At 35.8% G+C, this 20,583-nt stretch overlaps 1 protein-coding gene across 6 annotated transcripts in view; it reads left to right on the plus strand.

Annotated features, from left to right (window-relative positions):
• Positions 1–20,299, plus strand: part of LOC148947690 (cyclin-D1-binding protein 1 homolog) — a 51,147-nt gene extending 30,848 nt beyond the window's left edge. For all 6 annotated transcript variants that reach the window (XM_089096200.1, XM_089096196.1, XM_089096201.1 and 3 more), the window contains 3 exons: positions 1,401–1,577; positions 8,892–9,203; positions 18,289–20,299. In XM_089096200.1, the coding sequence (XP_088952326.1) occupies positions 1,401–1,577; positions 8,892–9,203; positions 18,289–18,441 (642 nt within the window). In that variant the 3' untranslated portion in view covers positions 18,442–20,299. The remainder of the gene's footprint in view (positions 1–1,400; positions 1,578–8,891; positions 9,204–18,288) is intronic.
• The last annotated feature ends 284 nt before the right edge of the window (positions 20,300–20,583 follow it).

Below are 20,583 nucleotides of genomic sequence, written 5' to 3' on the forward strand. Positions count from 1 at the left end.
AAAAATAAGCTATTTTTTTGAATAAGTATGGTAGAACACAACAATAAAAGGTTAATTACAAAAGTTGGAGGTTCTTGGAGTAAACTTTGCGGGCTTAATATGACCGAACTGTCATGCTAGTGTATAAAACTTGCCTCATTTTTATTTTTCCAAGTTTTTTTTAGGAAGCCTTAAGAAAAATCTTTCCCATCTTTAAATAGAGGGCCAAGATCCGCTTAGAAAGCAGCGAGAATTCCCCTTGAAATTGATCGTAAGGGAAATTTAGGGAACTTATAAAACAACTTGGTTTTACCATCTTTAGCGATTTAAAATAGAGTACCATATTGTTGATATTTAAACTGCGCTAAAATCACATTCTACTTCCTTAAACTTGTTTATAAATCTGTAAAGGTGTCCAACATGACACTGTTTGAAAATTTCCTTCTCATTTGTACCCTTACTTGGCATCCTTCCATCCTGTTTGCCATTCTGCAATTTTCGATGAATTGTTGGACAGAGTAGAGGCAGTCCATAAAACGTGCCTAAGAAGTATCCTTGATAAGGGTAAAGTTTGCGTTTCGCGAGTAGTACCCTCCATAACGAAAGAATTAATTCACTTTTCCCTAGTAAATTCCCCCCCCCCTCCCTCTTAGTCATTACTTCCCTTGTTCCGCTTCAACAAAAATCCCCAACTTCGTCCCAGTAAAATTCCCCACTGAAAGATGCAGAAGAATATTTTACCCCTCAATAAGATATGTTTAATAAGTATATCTCCCCCCCCCCCCTATTTCCTTTTTATAGCTCATTGTGTAAAGTTTATTTACTAATTTTGAAATGCTTATTTGTATAGGCTTTTTTTTTGGTAAGTTCGTTAAAAATATTTTTCTTCTTCATTTCCTACAAACAAATTTAATGAACCATCCCAATAGTTTCTCTCTTCCTTGTTATTCTTTTGTTTACTCTTTCTTTGGGTTTTGATTTACGGATTTAATTTCTTTTTAACTTCTTTTCGATATTAATTGTTTTTATGTTTTTGAAATATTGAACTATGTACCTATCTTTTGTTTGGTTTCTTTTCATATCATTTTTCTTTTTGCGGTTTTTTTTGGTGTGTGAGTTTTTATGCTTGCGTATGAAGTATGAATTCAGTCTGATTATTAATGAATGAAAGATTGCTATCGATACTTAGCCACCAGTGGGACTGATATCCATTACATCCTGCATACTAGGAACATACCCTGTCAATGGGGTAAAACTCTAACAAGTGAAGTAATAACAATTCTGACATTCTGACCGGACATGTCATCATCCAACCATGCATTTCTGGATGTGTCTACCTATATAGACTTCTGATTACAATTTTTTAAATAATTCTTTGAAGTTATTAGTCTGGTTATTTTGATGAAAATTTTTATTTTTAGGTAATTGCATTTCAATCCTACCCTAGAAACGAAGGCATGGAGTTATTAAGAACAGCACAAGCATTGGAATGTTGTGATCAAATAGCTAATATTCCTTTGAAACCAGTCGAAATCGTCCGAAAAAAAATTCAAGATGAAACTGATTTGATACGCGATGCATTCGAAGAATTATCTTCTGTAAGCAACGTTGTTCTAGCTTATCTATGGGCCATTCTGTTTTAGCTAAAAAAAATTTCATCTTAACATTTAACTCTCAATTTGGAAGTCTAATTAGCAATTTTAAAGGGATTTCTTTGACCACGCTACCTTTCTATTTGCAATTATAATAAAAATATATTAAAAGCGGTAAAAGATTTTAATAAGGCAGTGGAAAGAAACAAAAAAACACTTTTTGCTACTAAAATAATTATGAAAGTCTGAATATTTTGGCTTCACATCTGTAAGCCTTTATGAAAAGAAAATAAAACAAACTAGCATAATAAAGATACATAAAGAAAAACACAACAGTCATTGCACAAAAAAAAGAAAGAAAAACGAAAGGAAAATTCACTTATAAGCAAAATACAATGTGGCAAAGTACCAAAGCACAAATAATAAAGCAACTAGGCAAAATATCTGTATATAGTATATATAGTATAGTATACATATGCAGATATTACCTTTCCTTGTTGCTTTATTGTTTTTGATTTGGTGATTTAACACATTGAATTTTGTTTAGTGTGTTCTCCTTTTGTTTTTCTTTTTGTTTGAGTAGCGTCTGTTGTGTTTTCCTTTATGTATTTTGTTTAGGCTATTCTTTTTTCTGTTGGTAAAATCGTTAAAATCTAATTCTCTGTTTGGATTTCCGTTTGTTGGTCTTCAAACTGTACGATTAATAAATGGAATTATTAGAGTAAACTGCTGAAATGGAATAAGAATAATAAAGGAAGAAAAATGGAATAGATCTGATTTATGTGCATTGGAAGAGTCGTCTACTGTAGTTATGTTAACTCTTGCATAGCTATTGTAGCTTTTAGATCCTTGGTTTCAGAGATTCAAGTACTTAAAAAATGCATTTTTTTTTACTCAGACTGAATAATCGGTTCAGATTTCTAAATAATAGTTTCAAAGCTCCAAGGGAGAATATTGAAAATTAATTTGAAGATAAATTTTTATCTTTAAATTTACTTTCATGCTCAAGCTTCTAAATAATGGTTTTATGCCCGACATGGAAGAATACTCAAATGGAATGAGATACCATGAATGACGTAATTTGAATAAAATTCATCAGAGGAAAAAAAATATTCAAAACGGTGCTGATCTGATATATGATATGTCATGGGCGTAAGAAATATTAATTTAAATTTATCTAATGTTTATTCTGCCTTAATTACTTAAGATTTTACTAAAATTTGGTTTAAATAGTATTGTCGAAATAGAATAGCAGTAACAACTAAAAAAAAGCAACAACAACTGCCATGTTGTGTTTCATAGCGATACGGCAATAACATATTCTAGCGTTAAACTGGTACTGAAATGTTCTGTTTTTGGAGTCAGGTTTACTCCCCCCGAAAAATCTCTCCCCAACAACTCTTCCTAAATGTAAAATTTAGAAGTCAAATAGAAATTAATACAAATAACAAGAACGAAGAAAAGTTGTATAATTTTTAAATCAGTTATTATGAAGAAGTGGTGGGGGAGGGTCAATTATGTAGGCAGGGAAAGGGAGATATGCCTAAAAAGTGAATTTCAATGCCCAAGATGTCTCAATCTCCCCGAGTCTTTAGATAAATATAGGAAGGAGTATGGAAATAATGACTCACTGTCTTCATGATAATTCACTCAATGAGTTAATCACATTCAATGAGTTAAATAATTCACTGTCTTCACTAATTCCTCATTATCTTCTCGTTTTTTTGTAGGAAGGAGTATAGGGGGAGGGTAGAAATTAGTCTCTCATCTCCTTTCATTTAGGTTAAGCCTGAATAAGGGTGATACCTCCCTTCTTATTACAGAAAAATGTTTCTGATATTTATTTTAAAGCTTCATTTAACTAAAATTTTCTTCATATTTCATAAAATGATATGTAATGATTTGTGATTGTGCATCATCTATTATGAAGAAGGTTAGTAGATCATTTTTACGGGGGGGGAGGGGGGGGTGCAGATGCCTCAAAGAGCGCATTTTAATGCCAAAATATCTAAACTCTCATTGGGCCTTCAGATAAATATAGAATTAGTTTTAGGAAAGGGAGAGGAACCTATTCTGTCCTGATTCTCAGGAACATTTCTGGTCTACGCCTTTATTTTGAAAGTAAAGAGTAACATTAAACCCTAAAACGAGCAGAATTTATTCCGTATAGGAGAGGGGCCACGCTCTTCTGATTTGGCAAATGGTCGTTTGATCGGGATTTGAGAATTTTAGTGCTGATCAGAATTTGATCAGTATTTTGGAGTAAATATTTTGTTCAGAATGGTTGAAAGTATCAATAAATTTGCATCTAAAGGTGACCTAACCCTCAGAGCCAATGGGATTATTATTTGCGACTAATACCCAGCTTTGATAGCTTGTTTTTTCTATGAAGCAAAGTGGTTCGAGAATATATTACCCTCGAGAATGTATATGTACTTGTTCATCCGTCCATTCATTTTACCATCCATACGGTTTAGAAACACAGACAACCGTTTCTTTTCAGGAGAGCAGGGTCGCAGTTAAATCTTTCAAGGAAGTTTACCCCCTTGGAACCTATAAGGATAATTAGTTTTTTCTATTTAATATCTCAAATTTTACGAGTTTTGTCTTAGGGATTTATCTGTTATTGAAAAACCTATATTTTGAAAACTAACTTTCAAAAGAATAAAGACAATATTCCAAGCTAGTTTGCTAGAATATTACGTTGAAAAATAAGAAATGCAACCACTTACGTAATTTGCGCAATTTATAAGAAACTACACAAAACCAGTAGATTTGTTAGTAATTCTATGCCTTACAAAGAGTTGGAATCCAGTGAGCTTAAAGTATCAAGGACAGTGAAAATGAATTCTAATTTTCAAATTTGTTACTTGAAAACTTACTTGACCTTTTATGTCTTAAAAAACAAGGAAAAATCGGGACTTTAATTTTAATGATCTCCATGTGGTGTTCTAGCATGAACACCACATGTGTTTCCACACCATGTGCTTCTAGCAGGCGTTAAATTTAAAGAACGGAAGCATGGGTAAAACATCAGCAAAGAAATAAGAAAAAGAGCCTAAGAGCTTATAAAGGCATAGCTTTCCTTTGAAGTTGTAGTTGTCCTATGGAATCAACCAATTGTTTATGTTTGATTTCTCACGGACAAAGAGCTTTACCGGGTTTAATGCGTCAATTGCTTACTTATTTTCACAGTTGAACTTGGTGACTGACAGAATTGCAATACTGCCCTAAAAGCTTCATAAGTTTGCCAAAGAGAAAATCTTAGAAAATCGCATTTTTTTTTTTTTTTTTAGGTATGAATAAACCTAAGGTCAGTCCAGGGGGCTAAAGAGGTTTTCATTTTGATGTCCTTGGTAATTGGATATTTATGGTAAGGGGAATATTTTGAAGTCAATTTGTCAATAGGGTATATTTTAATTACATTTAGATGGAAGTATTTCTTGAGGTTAGGTCATAAGTTTGAAACAACCAAAGAGAAAATCTTAGAAAATCGCATTTTTTATTTATTTATTTATTTTTTTTTAGGTATGAATAAACCTAAGGTCAGTCCAGGGGGCTAAAGAGGTTTTCATTTTGATGTCCTTGGTAATTGGATATTTATTGTAAGGGGAATATTTTGAAGTCAATTTGTCAATAGGGTATATTTTAATTAGATTTAGATGGAAGTAATTCTTGAGGTTAGGTTTAGGGGTTCTGCCCCCGTCTCTATCTTCCGACAGGGATATCCCCAAGTGCACTTCAAGCCGGGGGAAAAGTGGATCTCCCTGCGAAATACCTACCTTTAGTTAAAAGGAAGCTAATGCACTGGGGTAACCGAAGTCCTGGGGAGCCATCGGTTAACCAAATTCCCACGAAATATAATACAAAGTTGGACTGGAAGAGATCAAACCGTGCTACGGCGTTCCCGGTAGGCGACGCCGAAGAAAATTTGGCAACCTTCGTGAAAAGTCCGCAAGCCGGCTGTGCGTCGATGAAGATACTCAAACAAAAAGCCTGTGTATAGCGACCTGGAACGTACGTTCCATGGTATGACGTAACGCAGGCTCTCATCGGCGCAGAATTTCATCGTTATAACTTCGATGTTTTATGCCTAATGGAAACGAAGATCAATGAGTAGGGCAAAAAGATCATTCATGACCCAGTCACTAGCAAGAAATGTTATCTCTATAATTCAGATTAGAGCAACGTATCTGGCCTACATGGAGCTGGATTGCTCCGACGGAAAAGGGTTGAGTCGACTGCGAGAATGGGAGCTGGTATGAAGTTGTATTGCGTGGATCAAGATGCTTGGGCGTTCCATCAATATAACAATCATTGCTGCTTACGAACCTATTCGTGACTCACCTGACCCGCAGAAAAATATTATTTATGACCAGCTGCATAATACAATTGATAGGTGCCTAAAACGAGATCTGCTGCTACTTAGAGGAGATTTTAACGCCAGGATTGAGCCTCTTCTGAACCCTTCCAAACATACTAAAATTGGACCATATGGACGTGGTTTTAGATGACCTAATGGCATGCGTCTGCTTCAGCTCGCAATGCATAATAATCCATCCATAGTGAACGCATTCTTTCAGCATAAGAATGCCCACACTTTAACATGGGAATCCAGAGACGTAAATATCCTTCCTCAGATCCATTACATATTGATCCACCAGACATGGAGATCATGGGTGGTCAACTGTCGAGTGTTTAGAGGATCCGATACCGGGTAAAAGAATGGCTCAGACCATTTCCTTTTTCCTGCTACATTGCAACTGAAGCCATCAAACCGAGAAAAAAAACCGGATTACCTCCTAGATATAACACTGAGAAACTCTAAATCCCGAAAGTCCGGCTTGACTTTGACAAGGAGTGGAAAAACCGCTTTCTAGATTTTGAACAAGTACAAAAAGAAAATGAGAGTCTAGAAAAGGAATTCATATAGAGGACATGGTCAAAGATCAAAGACATTAGCCTACACAAGATGTCTCAGTCCAAGGTCTGGGAAAGAGAACGACAGGCACTAAAAAGTAATGCACCATCGAAACACTCAACGTCCTGGATGAGAAGAGAACGCATCGAACAAGACGGTATTCAAAGAGCTCTAGAAGAAAACTCATATGCTGGCAAGGAGAGAGAAAAATGCGCCTACTGGTCAAAGCTGGCCATAAACTCAGAAGAGGCTGCAGCTAGAAATGAGACCCGTAAACAATATAGGATCTGCAAAGAGCTGAAATTGAAAAAGAAAAAAAATACCACCACAGAAAATCTGAAAATGACAGATGAGACTATCATCACAGGACAACTAGAACGAATAAACCAATAAAACGAACAATTCATTGATCTGTTAAATAGGAGAGGCCCGACTACACCTCAAACTTTCTCCGTCCAGCCCAGCCGAAATGTGCAACAAGCAACTCAATCACACTCCTACGATGTATCTCCATCTTCGATAGATAAAGTCAGAAAATGCCGTAAAGTCTCTCAAAAAAGTATAAATCCCCCTGTGAAGACCATATAAAGTCCGGAAAGAAATATGGAAAGCAAGTCTGGTGCTCTTTGAAACCCTAACAAACCTACTTAATAAAGTCTAAAACGCTGAATATGTTCCCAGGACATCCGTAACACTGCTACAATCCATGGTTTTTGCCCTTGAATGGGATGTGTAGACCATTTCTTTATCCTTCGCCTTCTTCTTCGCCAGCGTTTCATTCACGGATTGGATACCTTCGGAGTCTTTCTCGACTTCATTGTCGCAATTGATTTGATGTTACAAACCTTGATGTGACAAATCATGCTCGAAATCAGTGTTCCGCTGAAAATAGTCGACCTGCTAAGAGCATACTATAAGAATACCCTGTGCAACGTACTAATATATGAAAAACTAACGGAACTACTTGAAATAGCTTATGACTTCTGCCAAGGATGTCTGGCATCACCGATTCTTTTAAACTGTATTATAAATCGGACTATGAAAACCGCATTCTAAGAAGATGTTTGTGTCGCCTTTTCAATACAAAAAAAAAGATTGCTGATATTGAATATGCATACGGTGGTTCTCCATTCACAGACTCCACCCAGAAAGCACTGAATATGATGGAAAGAGTATTGAATGCTACTAGTGAGACAGGACTCGTGATTATTATCCCTAAAACAAAGTATTTTACAACCAAAGAGAACAATTCGATATGCCTCAATGAAGAACTTATTGAGAGGGTTGAATAGTTCTAATATCTGGGGTCATTCATAGAGGCTAAAGAGGGAGCTTCCAGTGAGATTCATTACATGATTATCAAAGCTTTGTCCTTCTTTGGCCAGCTCTGCAAACCACTATGGACTAGAAGACAAATTGACCTTTTGACGAAACTTAGGATCTGCTCAGCCTGCGTACGATCAATTTTATTATACAGATATGAGACTTGGCCCGTCAAGGCAGAGGAAGAGCGTCAGCTTGACTCTTGACCGAAAATGTCTACGGGTCATTAGCAAAATAAGAATGTTGCGAAGAATCATCTACCAACGGCTGCTGGAAATGCGCAGACAAAAGCTTGATGTTCCGACCTTGATCAAGAAAAGACGTCTCAAGGAACTAGGTCGCGTAATGAGCCGGACGGAAGAGACTTTATCACGCCAGATACTACCTGCAAGCCCCCTTCTTCATAGAAGAAAAAAAAAAGCTGGTAAAGTGAGATAATATCATAACGTCGTCAGCAAGGATGTCGAGTCAGTTGGAGGATTCCGATGGCATGGTTACAAGCAGGACGAGGCGTAGCTGGAGTTTATTCGGGGTTTATTTTATAGAGTTTGTCGGTATTTGTTTGGTGGTACTTTATGAAAGGGTAGGGCCAAGCCAGAAGAATTGAAAATGAACACAGTTTACTGGAGAAACATTGACATTTTCATATTTTCCGTAGCATGAAATAGGCCTGTTTGCAGTGTTTTGTTATTTTTCTTAGGGGGTGAGGGTACATGCTTCGAAAAAGTGTAAAATCGGTAAAAAAAAACTATCGGAAAGATTGTAAAAAACAGGGTATTTTGGCGGTGGAGAAAAGGGGATGTTCAGGTCTTTAGCTCCCTCTCCCCCCTGCCCTCTAAATTTGTACCTGATGTTGACCAAAAATTATTTTTTTTTTTATCGCTCATAAGTAATGAAATATCTAGTGTTCTTTTAATGACAGGAAGATCAGACAAAATACTTTGACCTTTTCAGCTTATTCAATTGGAGACCAGCGTTCAGAAGGGTCACCTTCTGCTTGGCAAGAAAAATTACCCGGAAAAGTTCCTTGAACGCTCAGAAGTGCGAATACTGTCTAAAGACTCTATATTTTCTAGGTAGAATCTGCAGGATCGGGTGGTGAACTGTCCGATACAAGTGGTGACGATGATGAATTTGAGCAACCGATGCCCTCACTCTCAAGCCGGCATCGGGAAATTTTACCCTATTGTCTTGCTCTGGTTAAAGTTGGTTTAGGGATGTTAAAGAAGCTCTCTCAAGCTATTAAACGATCAGGAAGGAGTGAGAAACTAGAAGAGGTCGAAGAATTAGATAGAATTGGCGAAATGTGCAGCTTAGTTACGTCAAGCGTAGATGATTTTGTAATAGCAGCGGAGCCACCGTTGAGCTATGAGGCGCTTAAAGAGGCTGTAAGTAGCTTTAAATTTAATCACAGTTACTCTTTTGCAAGATTTGAGATGCTACCATTAAAAGGGTGATGCATTGCTGATGTCATCAATTATTTTCTTTTCGTTTAAACGAGGGTTAATGATAGTATTAAGGGGATTAGTTTCATGAGAAGGGTTTCTAAAGAGCTTTCTGATAAGTACTCTTAAAATTGTCATTGTATCTGGTGGTTTATCCTAGCTCATATTCAATATAAACTAGACTTACATGGCTAGGGTTGCGAGATGCAAAAACCTTTGGTAGGATTCATAAAACAAATGACATGATCCTTCAACACGGTATCAAAATACGCTGTATTCTTAAAGTCAACTTTATCCTCTTTTTTCTGACACCCAATCAATGATGTTAGTTTTTAAATGTACCGTGTATAAAAGCTAATATTGAGTTACTTTGTCCCGAAATCGAAAACGTAGCACAATCTATGTTGTTATTGAAAAAAATTGTAGTATGCACAAGCTAAGACTGCGTTACTTCGCCTCGAGATGTAATACCCTCGAGATGTAATTAACTGTTCCAGATGTATTTGATGGTGAAAAGAATTTCAGTGTGTCTATTGCCAATTGATTGCCACATAAATGCATCTATTTTCCAGCCGATCACTCAAAATTAGAAGGCTTGCCTAGATTTTATTAAAAAGCCGGTGATGGGAGCTGGATTTGGAGGGTCCAAGAGCCTTTTTAGTGCCTTTTTAGTGCCTGAGGGTCCAAGAGCCTTTTTAATTGGAAATCCTTGTGCATTTTCAGTTCTAACAAGTCACAACATGCCTACCTATCCTTTTAAAAGATCGAGGTAGGAGTGGTGAGGGGGTTGAAGGGGCGAAGAACCATAGATCCATTTTTACTTTGAATACTGCAGATTAAAAATCAATTTATGCTTTTGATTTAAAAAAAGCTGCAAAATACGCATCTTTCTGGTAAAATGCATAGGAGACGATTCTAGGAGGATCCGCGAGCCCGCTTGGTCCGCCGCTGGTTATTAATTATTGGTTATTATAGTATGTATAATAACCAATATTTTTACTATAATATGGTTATTATGGTTATGGCTATAATATGGCTTATGGTTATAATATGGCTATAATATGGTTATTATAAAAATATTTTACTATAATATGGTTATTATAGTAAAAATTATTGTAAGACCCTGGTAGGCTGGGAGTGGGGGTGGCAGAAGGGAGGTTCCACACTGCCCCTCTTTGGCTCTTCAATCGCACAAATTGAAAATCCTTGCGTGATTATGGTTCATAATGTGCAATATGCCCACCTTTTTTCAAAATAGTTGAGTATGTAGGGATGTAGAGGAGATGACTGCGGGCCCAGTGTTGCCTCTAACTTTGTTTTGTGACAAATCAAGTTTTAGTTTGTTTTTGAACTGTCGTTATCTAATTTTTTTCTGGTATGTAAAACAACAAATCAAAATCCTCCTGAAATTTACAAAATCCTAGGAACGATTATCTTTCTCAAAAAGACTGGTGCAGTATACATCCATCAGCTCGTCAAGAAATATCGGTAAGTCTTAAAAATAAGATTGTATCACTCTTTGTTCAAAGGCTGATTCTCTTGCTGTGGGGCAACTTTCTAATATCACTACTACGAAAGGAGCAAAGGGAAATCACCTATTTCTTTAGCAATCAGAGAACTATTAAAGTATAGGAGGCACATATGACACCGCTTCTTTACGTCAGTTCTAAATACAGAAGTATAAAATCACGAACTTAAGGGAATCATAAAAGATGGTTTGTAAAATAGACGGCAGCACTCTGGAATCTGTGGGAAAATGGTCTTTTTTGGATCTCTAAATTTTACTGTTTAATATTCTAAGAAAATATTTTACAAAGGGGCATGGGAACCGTCGGGGCATGGGCACTTTAGGTTTTAATCTTGCTTGAATTTAAAAGAGCCTTCTGACTCCTTGAGCAGAGCCTTCCACTCGAAAGCAGAAACACAGTTTGAAAAAATGAAGCCTGGCGGTAGGCCTACAACTTCAGATATTCTTCTTTGATGTAGACAGTAAAGCTCCACCTCTGCTTATTCACTGTTGGTTCTGGCTCAAGGACAAGCGGAAACTATTTTTTTGGACCCTAGGCAAGAATTCTACGCTGCTTTCCAAAACGTAATATCATAATCATCAATCATGCCGAGGATTCCCTCTTTTTGTAGAAACCGGAGAGATTGGACCTCAACCGCTTTCTGGTAATAAACTGGAATTGGCACCAGGACAAAAGTAACGATAAAAAAGATGCATAAAACCGAAGTAGTAGTCCCGCAACACAAAAAGTTTGTAGGTGAGCAAGTGAGAAAAAATACCCAAATATGTCCTCACATTATGGCAGTAAATAAATTTTAACTTAGATATGGTATTAATAAACATTGACAGAAGGAAATAGCATTCTCTTTGGAAACCATAATTCCAAAAAGTTCCTTAAAATTTTGGTAACCTGTTTTCTTTTTAAACTTGTGTCAAGTTTTTAAAATGTAATAGATCATAGATACTACTTTGTATTGACCACGAACCATAATTGGCATTGCCCAATAACAAATCACAGCTGTTAGATACTGTTGGTGCCTGTTAGTATTCCTTAGGTACTAAATATACGTTTCCATTAGTATTCGTTTCTTAATAGTTAGATCAACTCAGCCTTTCAAAACATTAGATAAAAAAAAATAATTTCCAACTGAAAATAAGGAGCAACATTAAAACTTAAATGAACAGAATTATTACGTATATTAGGGGGGTTGCCCCCTCCTCAACACCTCGCTCTTCACGCTAAAGTTTTTTAGTCCCTTTAAAAAAGCTTCTTATTTTTCTAATTAAACGACCCTTGTGTTTCAGGAGTCGTTCTTAAATAATTGGAACAAATTCAAACTTCAGCGTAAGGAGCGAGGCATTGAGGAGGGGGCAGCCCCTCTCAAGTTTTAATTTTGCTCCTTATGTAAAATTTCCCCTGAAAAATTTCACCCCCTGGAAACATCCCTCTTCATGGAAAAATATCCCCATGGAAAATTCTCCTAGCAGAAAATTCCCCCCCCCCACCCGACAAATGCATGCATACTTCCCAATTACAAATATTATACGTAAACAATTAGAAAATCTTCTAACTTAAAGACCTTTTCCCAGGGGCTGTGGGGGTCATGTTATCTCCAAAAGTATAGTTATTGGGCTTTCAACTTCGCTAAACAAGATGGCTATCTCAAAATTTTGATCTGATAATTTTGGGAAAAACGGGCGTGGAAGGGGCCTAAATGCCCTCCAATCTTTTTGGTCATTTAAAAAGGGCACTAGAACTTTTAATTTCCCTTCGAATGAGCCCTCTCCTAGTATTCTAGGACCACTGGGTCGATACGGTCACCCCTGGGAAAAAAAATAAAATTAGCTAAAAGTAAAAAATAAAACTCCATATTTTTGCAGATAGGAGTTTGAAACCTCCATAGTAGGGTTCTCTAATACGCTGAGTGTGATGGTGGGATTTTCATTAAGATTCTTTATTTTTAGGGGGTGTTTCCCCCCTTTTTCGAAAATCAGGCAAGTTTTCTCAGGCTTGTAGTCTTTGATGGGCAACACTAAACTTAATGAACCTTGTATCTTCGTCATCAGCATAATAAGTTGATTCCTTTGATATATCTATTGATATCAAAGTTCCGTTTTTAGAGTTACTTTGGTTACTTTGAGCTGCATCGCTCCTTACTTACAGTTCATCACCATGAACTGTTTGATAGCCCTATTCAGCCCTTTCGAAAGAGCAACCATTTTTTTGTCTTTGTGGAGTATAGTACACTGGCTGTTCATAGCATATGCATTTTTCTAAGGACCAAAGAGAAATAAAATTGCAGGCCCTTTAGTCCTTCTTCCAACTCGTAAGTCCTAGTTTCCCTGAATTGAAGTTATATCAACTGTAAGTCTGTATTGTTATATTAGCTGGTATTGGTAACTCTTTGCTTCCCATCCTCACTGGCTTTCTCACTTTCATTGTAAATTCATGGAAATAGCATTTTTGAAATCCCACTTTTGTCCAATTCAGATTTGTTTGATTAAAAAACTGCTTTAAGTTCTTAATACTTCTAATTTCGGGGGGGGGGGGGGTGACTGGACCACTTTAAGTGGTAAATGGTTCTCATAACGTTGCTCGGCTTGTCACAATGATCACCTTCACGTTTTATAACACCAAATTTCAGCTTCCATATGGAAAGTTCCCAAAATATTTAGATTACAAATTCGAGTCGACCTAGTTCTGGATACTAGTGAAAATTCCACTTTAAACAGAATTAGTCTCTCTTTAAGGGGTCGCTAAGGCTAGGAATAGTTGAAGATGAAAAGGTGACGTTGGGTAACGAAAATATCGATCAAGTGGAGAGCTTCACTTACCTAGGTAGTATTATAAGTAAAGACGGCGGGCGCAGTGAAGATGCTAAAAGTAGAATAGCCAAGGCCCAGTTTATTTTTTTCACTGTAGAAAAAAAAACTTTGGAAGAATAGGAAGATAAGTCTGCAAACCAAAATTAGAATATTGGAAGCTAAATTGAAAAAAAGTTTTGGAAGCTAAAGTTGAAAAAAGTTTTGGAGAAAAGGAAGATAAGTTTGCGAACCAATATTAGAATATTGGAAGATACAGTGATGACAGTGGTCAAATATGGTTCTGAAGCATGGGTGCTCCTAAGAACGAAGGAAGATTGGCTAGATGTTTTCCAAAGAATTTACCTACTAATTGTTTTGGGTACCCGACTTACTGACCGTATCTCAAACATTTGGTTGTATGAAAAGTGTGGTTCAATCCCGCTCTTTAGGACTATAATGAGAGAAAAGTTGAGATGGCTAGAGCACGTTCTGCGGATGAAGGATGGCAGATTCTCAAAGATTGTCCTTTTCGGCCAACCGTCTAGGGCTAAATGAAAAGTAGGCCGTCCTCGGTTGGAGTAGGAGGATCTTGTAAGGAAGGATTTAAGGGAAATGGGAACTTCCTGGGAGGGTGTAAAGTGGGAGGCTTTAAATAAATCGGGATGGAGAAGGAGGGTGCGTAGCTGTATCGGCCTCAGGCGTTTTGGTGCTGCGGTGAGTTGTTAGTAGTAGTAGTAGTATTTGGAAGTGGGACTTCGGAAGTTAGTTCTAGAAATCCATTTTCCATGGTTGTAATTTTAATTATTTTATTAGAAATGGAACCGTTTGTAGCCCCAAAAAACCATATATGATGTCTGTAGCTTGTTGAAAGGCGTAAGAAAATGGGGGAAAAAAAAGAAGAAAATGGATGTTAATAGCCTGTAAACATGTAGATGGTATTTGTATGGTATGTGACCAAATTGCATGTGAAACATTTCAAAAATATGTACGGTATATGATGATATATAATATGAACAAAATTGGACATAATGATAATTGAGCATATTCTTGTTCAGTTAGTTATGTTCTATTTAATCTATTTAATATAGTTTAACGGTTTGATTTCTATGTCTACGTTTTTTCATCATTGTCATCATAAGAGGGAAAGAAAAAGGGAGTTGTGTCACTTTTGTCATTGATTCATTGAACAAAAACTAAATGAACTTTTTCTTATAAAATACACCTTATTTTAAAGAAGAATGGACTTATTTATAATTATTTGTTGTTAAGCGTTGGATTTTACTCAATGATGAAAGTGAAAAAATTGGGATAAACCAAATAAGATCCGTCAGTGACGCTGATTTTGTTTGTGGTCAGTTATTTAAAGATGGGTGTAAATGTCAACCACAAAACGAAGTATCTCTTCTTAATCTTTTTGTAACTCGTGCGATGACAACTTCTCCAGATCCACAGTCTTTTTGTATCAAGTTAATGCCACAGGTGTTGCGGATCTGTTTTCGAGTGCGACATCTAATTTTCAATGAACTTCGAAAGACAAAGAAGGATCCTGAAAAAGAGGACGAGAAAAGAAAACAGGTGTAATATTTAATTATTTAGAGACAGTCAGAGATGGTAATAAATTCTGATAAAATTAGAAATGTATAGGTGAAAGTAAGGCAGCAACGATTTAACGTTTGACTTTCAAATTGAAATCTGTGAGTCCCTTAGACACCATTTGTTGTACTGGTTGGATAATAAAGTATACTTTTGAAAATAAACGGAAAACAAATACCCGATCAAAAACAATCCTGTTCTTGTGTGTTGGAGTACAAACCTTTTTCCTTTTCTTTTTTAAAGAGTCTTAACAGTTTTAGCTGTTATAGAATCAATGAACAGTATATTTTATGTATATTTAACATGTTAGATATGCTTTGTGTATTATATATTTTGCTTTGTTTAATACAACATGTTTATTTCTCTGTAATGCAGAAGCTGTTTTGTTATCTTTCCAAATTTTATTCTATGACAAGTTGTATCAAATATAGGAAATATTTTGCAAGTTTTAAAAGAGTCAGGAGAGGGTATCTGTTACTTAGAAATGACTAATTCGGGCTATTACATGCAGAAATATCTAGTCATCTCTCAAACTGGAGATCAAAAGGTTTCAGTTGATTCCTTCTGTTAATAATTTTCAACATCTTTTTTAGCCTGAAACATTTTCATTCTTCAAATATATTGATCAAATATGCCAGTAACCATTTTTTGTGAAATAAGGAGATGTAAATACGGTATAAATATACTTAAAATTCGAAAAATTTTCGTAATCATACGAAAACATTTAATTTTTGTCTGTATCAATGTAGTCATTCAAGTTTTTTTTGTTTTTCTTAGCTGTTTTGATTACCTCATTGATTTGATTGATTTAATTGATTTTGTCTTGACGAAACCTCATTGATTTTCTGTGAAATTTGTCGTTGTTGTCAATAAATTGGTTTTAAACTGTGGCCGTTTGACTAAAATTAGTTCTTATATCTTTATTAGAAATTTGGCTTCATTTTTGCTCGGGGGGGGGGGGGTATAAAAGTCAAGAATTTTTCTAAGGCGGGTTGAGCAAGGATTTAAAAAAAAAAAAAAAAAAAAAATTATTTCCAAGAATTGTTTGTGTTTCTGGCGTTGTCTTTTAAGTCAAATTTAGCGAAGCGGAAGATTTTTGAAAAGGCAAGTATCATTTTACCCATTTTAATCTTTTGATTTTCAAACATTTCTACAAAGTTTATTTATATAACTAGTCATAAAATATATTTTCATGAGATTGATTTTCTGTTTACATATTAGCTTGTGATATATTGGTAAACACTGAATCAGTAATTCTGAGTTGTTTTGATTTCGCTTCTGCGTTTTTTCTGTCTTTTTTCATTTACGGAACTAAAGCTTAGGGTTGACATTTTAAATCTATAACTTTCGGAGACAGACAACACTTGTCAAAACATGTATTTGTTGTCATTTCATTTTTCACACGATTTTCTTCCTTTTGGCTTACTTGTAGCCAAGTCACTTTACGAAAAACTTTGAAGAATATTAATGATAAATGATGCCTGTACAATATTGTAAATAGTAAATGGATTTGCCTATTTAAAGTCCTTTTCCAATGATATTTTCCTTGCTCCGGTTAAGAGGGAATAAATAAGCATAATTAATCTGTAATCTCATTTCGTCAAGCTCATTCCTCCTATGTTTTCTCGCACATCTTTTGGGCTGTTATTTTTCCTTTGGGTCTCTTCTTATCATGACAGCTTCAGAATCGAGGGGAGGGAGAGGGAATCATAATTACTTTCATGTGTGTGGTTTATTTTTCTTTTTCTTGTGCAGTACTCCACTTTTTTGGGAGGGAGTCATATATAAGTTTAAAAAAATAGAAAAGCGGCTTAGTAAGCTTTTTACATAGGGAGCAAAGAGTGAGAAGTCTTATGAGGAAAGAGACCAAGATGGTCCCTTTATGAGGAAAGAGGCCAAAAGAAGTCCCTTGGCCCACTCTTTTTGGAAAGGAGAAGATACGAAAAAATCAATCATTGCACGTTTTAAGAAAATGTTCGCAACCCTTTTCTCATTTTGAACGTTTCTAATCACATTCGGAGTGTTAAATGTCGTTTATGCTTTGTTTCTGTTGCTTAAAATAAAAAATATATTTACAACTTATGGCAATATGAGGACGTCTCTTTCCAACTTTTCCAACTTGTTTCCAACTTTTATAATAATAAAAATACTTAGGTGGGACCGACCACTTTTTTTTTAAATACATTTTAACTGACATACTAAAATTAAGAGACTTCCCTAGTGAACTCTGAATTAACTTTGTGGTAAGGGTATTCAATTGGAATATCTGCGTCAAAATGTAAGTAGAGTAAGCCTCATCTTATTTGAACAGCTAATATTTATAGGGGAAAGTCAACTAGTTTTTAGCTATACTAATTAGGACAATCTAGTAATTTGAAGTCTTTCAAAGTCTAACTTTAAATGCTAAAGGTTTATTTTAGTTTAACTATAGTTAAGAGAATATAACTGTAGTCGGAACGTAAGGCTGTTCAAGAAATCTTCACAGTTTTGCAGGAAATTGAAAGTATGTGTTTAAGCTTTTTGTGGGAATACTTTATTTGTTCATGAATTTTAATTTTAAAAAATATCAGTGTGAACAACTAAATAATGGACTTAATTTTGAGGAAACTGTCACCGAGGGGAAGGGGAACTTGTCACCTTTATATCGCCTTTTCCCTACTACTACCTTCTACGAAGTAGATATGTCTCTGCAAATGTGACCACCGGATGAAGACCCATTTAAGGAATCTTTCTCATTTTAATTTAATTTAAAACAGTCTCTAGTAATCCCGTTTGCTTTCGACACGAGGATATAATCGTAATGACATTAGCAGAAGAGCTTCTGATGTGACATGCATTAAAAATTAAATAAAAACCGTTGCGCAGACTATTTGTCATCATCAGAAATTCATTTATCTTGATTGAATAATGAGAAATACTCGCTTTTGGCACTCATTGTATAGCATCACGTGATTGTTCTCGGAGCTAGAGATTGGCCGGGGTAGATAACCTTAAACTCATTTTTCCCCTTAAATAGGGGAAAAAGGTTTGACAACCATATTCAGTGCTTTGCACAAGATAATTTGATGGTAATATGTTTGAAGTTACCTTTTGCGTACTAATTTTTTTACTTCATCTTTTCAGGCATCTGAATTATCGAAGAAGTATCTTGAAGTCCTGAACATCGTTCCAGCTTACCACTTTTCGACAGAAGATGACGAGAAATGGGTTCAAGTTCTGAGAACAGCTGTTGATCATAATTTTAAAAAAATTAAGGAAATTCCTGGTGTTGCCTAGGTATTTATCGGCTGTGGTTATACATAATTACTTATATTAAAGGTTATAATTTTCTTGACTAAGAAATGTTCAACATCAATATGTGAGATATATGGTGAAAGTCACGATGGAGTTGAAGACTTGGCTGTATTTATTTGCAGTAATGATACTAGTTTGTAGACCCACTGCATCCGCGCAAAGCCCTCTTTAAAGTAATCTGAGCTTGACAATAGGCAATATTGGTCATTTGAGATCTGCGAGAGCCTAGAAGATAGGTCCTTAATGCACATGCTGTTCTTGATCAGCAACAATAATTATTTGGAAAGTATTGATACACAAGAGAACTGAGATTTGGGGATTTAAAAAAAATCGCTCTTCCTTTTCTCCCCTTTTCAAAGTATGTGTTGTTGACTTTTTTTTTCAAATAGAGTAAATAAATGCGTAGCAATCGTCTTTCTCTATAGCTGGGATTCTTATTCTGATAACTTGACTCTATTAGTTGAGAAGCTGTTCGGTGATACTGGTAGCACATGAGGCTACCTCTTGCTCCTACCTTGTTACAGATAAGCACCGCAGGAACGCTTTTCTAGTCTTCTATTGTCATTTTGACACTAGAGATTAAGTATTTCTATTAACTGTAGTTTTTTTTTACTTGCAACAAAAGCTAAGCGTGTAAAGGGGCTCCACTTTTTTCATATGAAACTAGATTAGCGTTGGCTAGGCAACGTGAAGTGTTCACTGCAATCTGCTTCGCCAACAAAGCTAGGAAGCGGGAGCATCATTTTGATCAGGAAAATAAGGGCATGATCTAGAAGTTTTATACTGGCTTTGTAAGGAGTCAAACTTTATATGTATATTCAATGTACCTTCAATACTTTATTGTATATATGTATTAAATGTACCTTTCAATACTTAATGTATATTCAATACTTTATATGTGTATTTGTGTATATTCAACCCTTAGGTTTGGTTGTGTTTCTTCGCTATCAATTACCTAAATAGGATGTCTAGGGCATCAGATCGAGCAACGTATCAGTTTTAACTAGAGGGGATACGATAGTAATCCTTAAAACTTCCCCACCGAGGCCAAATCCGGCAGGGACGCCAAGAAAGGTAAACTAATTTGCACAAGTTTCTAACGCATCATTCTTGAAGATAACCCTCCTCTAACAACTTATTTTTACTTTCGTATTTTACTTTCGTATAATTCTGCTAAAAACTGACGTAACTGTGATCGGCCAGACACCAGAGAAATCATTAGCTGCTCCTTCTTTGGAATGGGGGTAATAAACGCTTTCTTTTATTTCTTTCAAAAATATCCTGTTTTTGTTATATGAAAATTATCTCAAGGGGAAGTGATAATTCTTTAGCAAATGCTTTAATGAGAGCAACTGGAATGTCAAAAGGGGCAACGGAAGTTCTTTTTAACGAAGAGAGTTTACGGATTATAATTGCCGATGAAATATCAGCCTCTAACAACATCCTCTAACCTCTAACAACCTGACCATCCTCTAACAACATATTTTTACTTGCACGTCTCTCTCCATAGCGGACATGGAATCAAATTTTTTGTATCCTCGAATGCTTCATACACCAAGTAGAGGTACATCCAGTAGCAAAAGATGCCACCATTCCTCGCAACTCCAGTAATGCCTTGGGAAAACAATCCTAACCTTGAGAAAACATCCGTTTTACTCAACGTTTTACTGAATATATAGGAATATTTTGAGCCACCTCGCGGTGTATTTTAATGAAAATGTGAAATATCTTATCGACGTTTTTTACACTTCTAGTTTGGTTAGTTATCTAAGATTTCTCATGCGATGTCAGTTTGGCCGTTCACGGCCAACATTTTTTTTTCCTGCAAAAGATAACCTAAACCGGCACTGTAGTGAGATCCCTTTCAACATGATAGCTTATACTAAGTAAAGAATAATGAGTCTCCCATGTCTGTTTTTTCACGACACTTCATATAGAAAAAATGGTCATAAAAAGTTTAGATGGGACTCGTTAGATCGTATGTTAAAAGTTCTACTGTCGTTTTTGAGGGTCGATAGTGATAAGAAGCCGGGGCGTAGCTCCATCATTTTTATTGGGGGACAAACGGGGGCTACATCTGGAGAGTCAAGGCGCATTTGCTATATAATAATTTTTTCCTCAAAT

Source organism: Artemia sp. Qi Xiang Cuo, chromosome 10 (assembly GCF_049724085.1).
Source record: "Artemia sp. Qi Xiang Cuo chromosome 10, ASM4972408v1, whole genome shotgun sequence".
NCBI lineage: Eukaryota > Metazoa > Arthropoda > Branchiopoda > Anostraca > Artemiidae > Artemia > Artemia sp. Qi Xiang Cuo.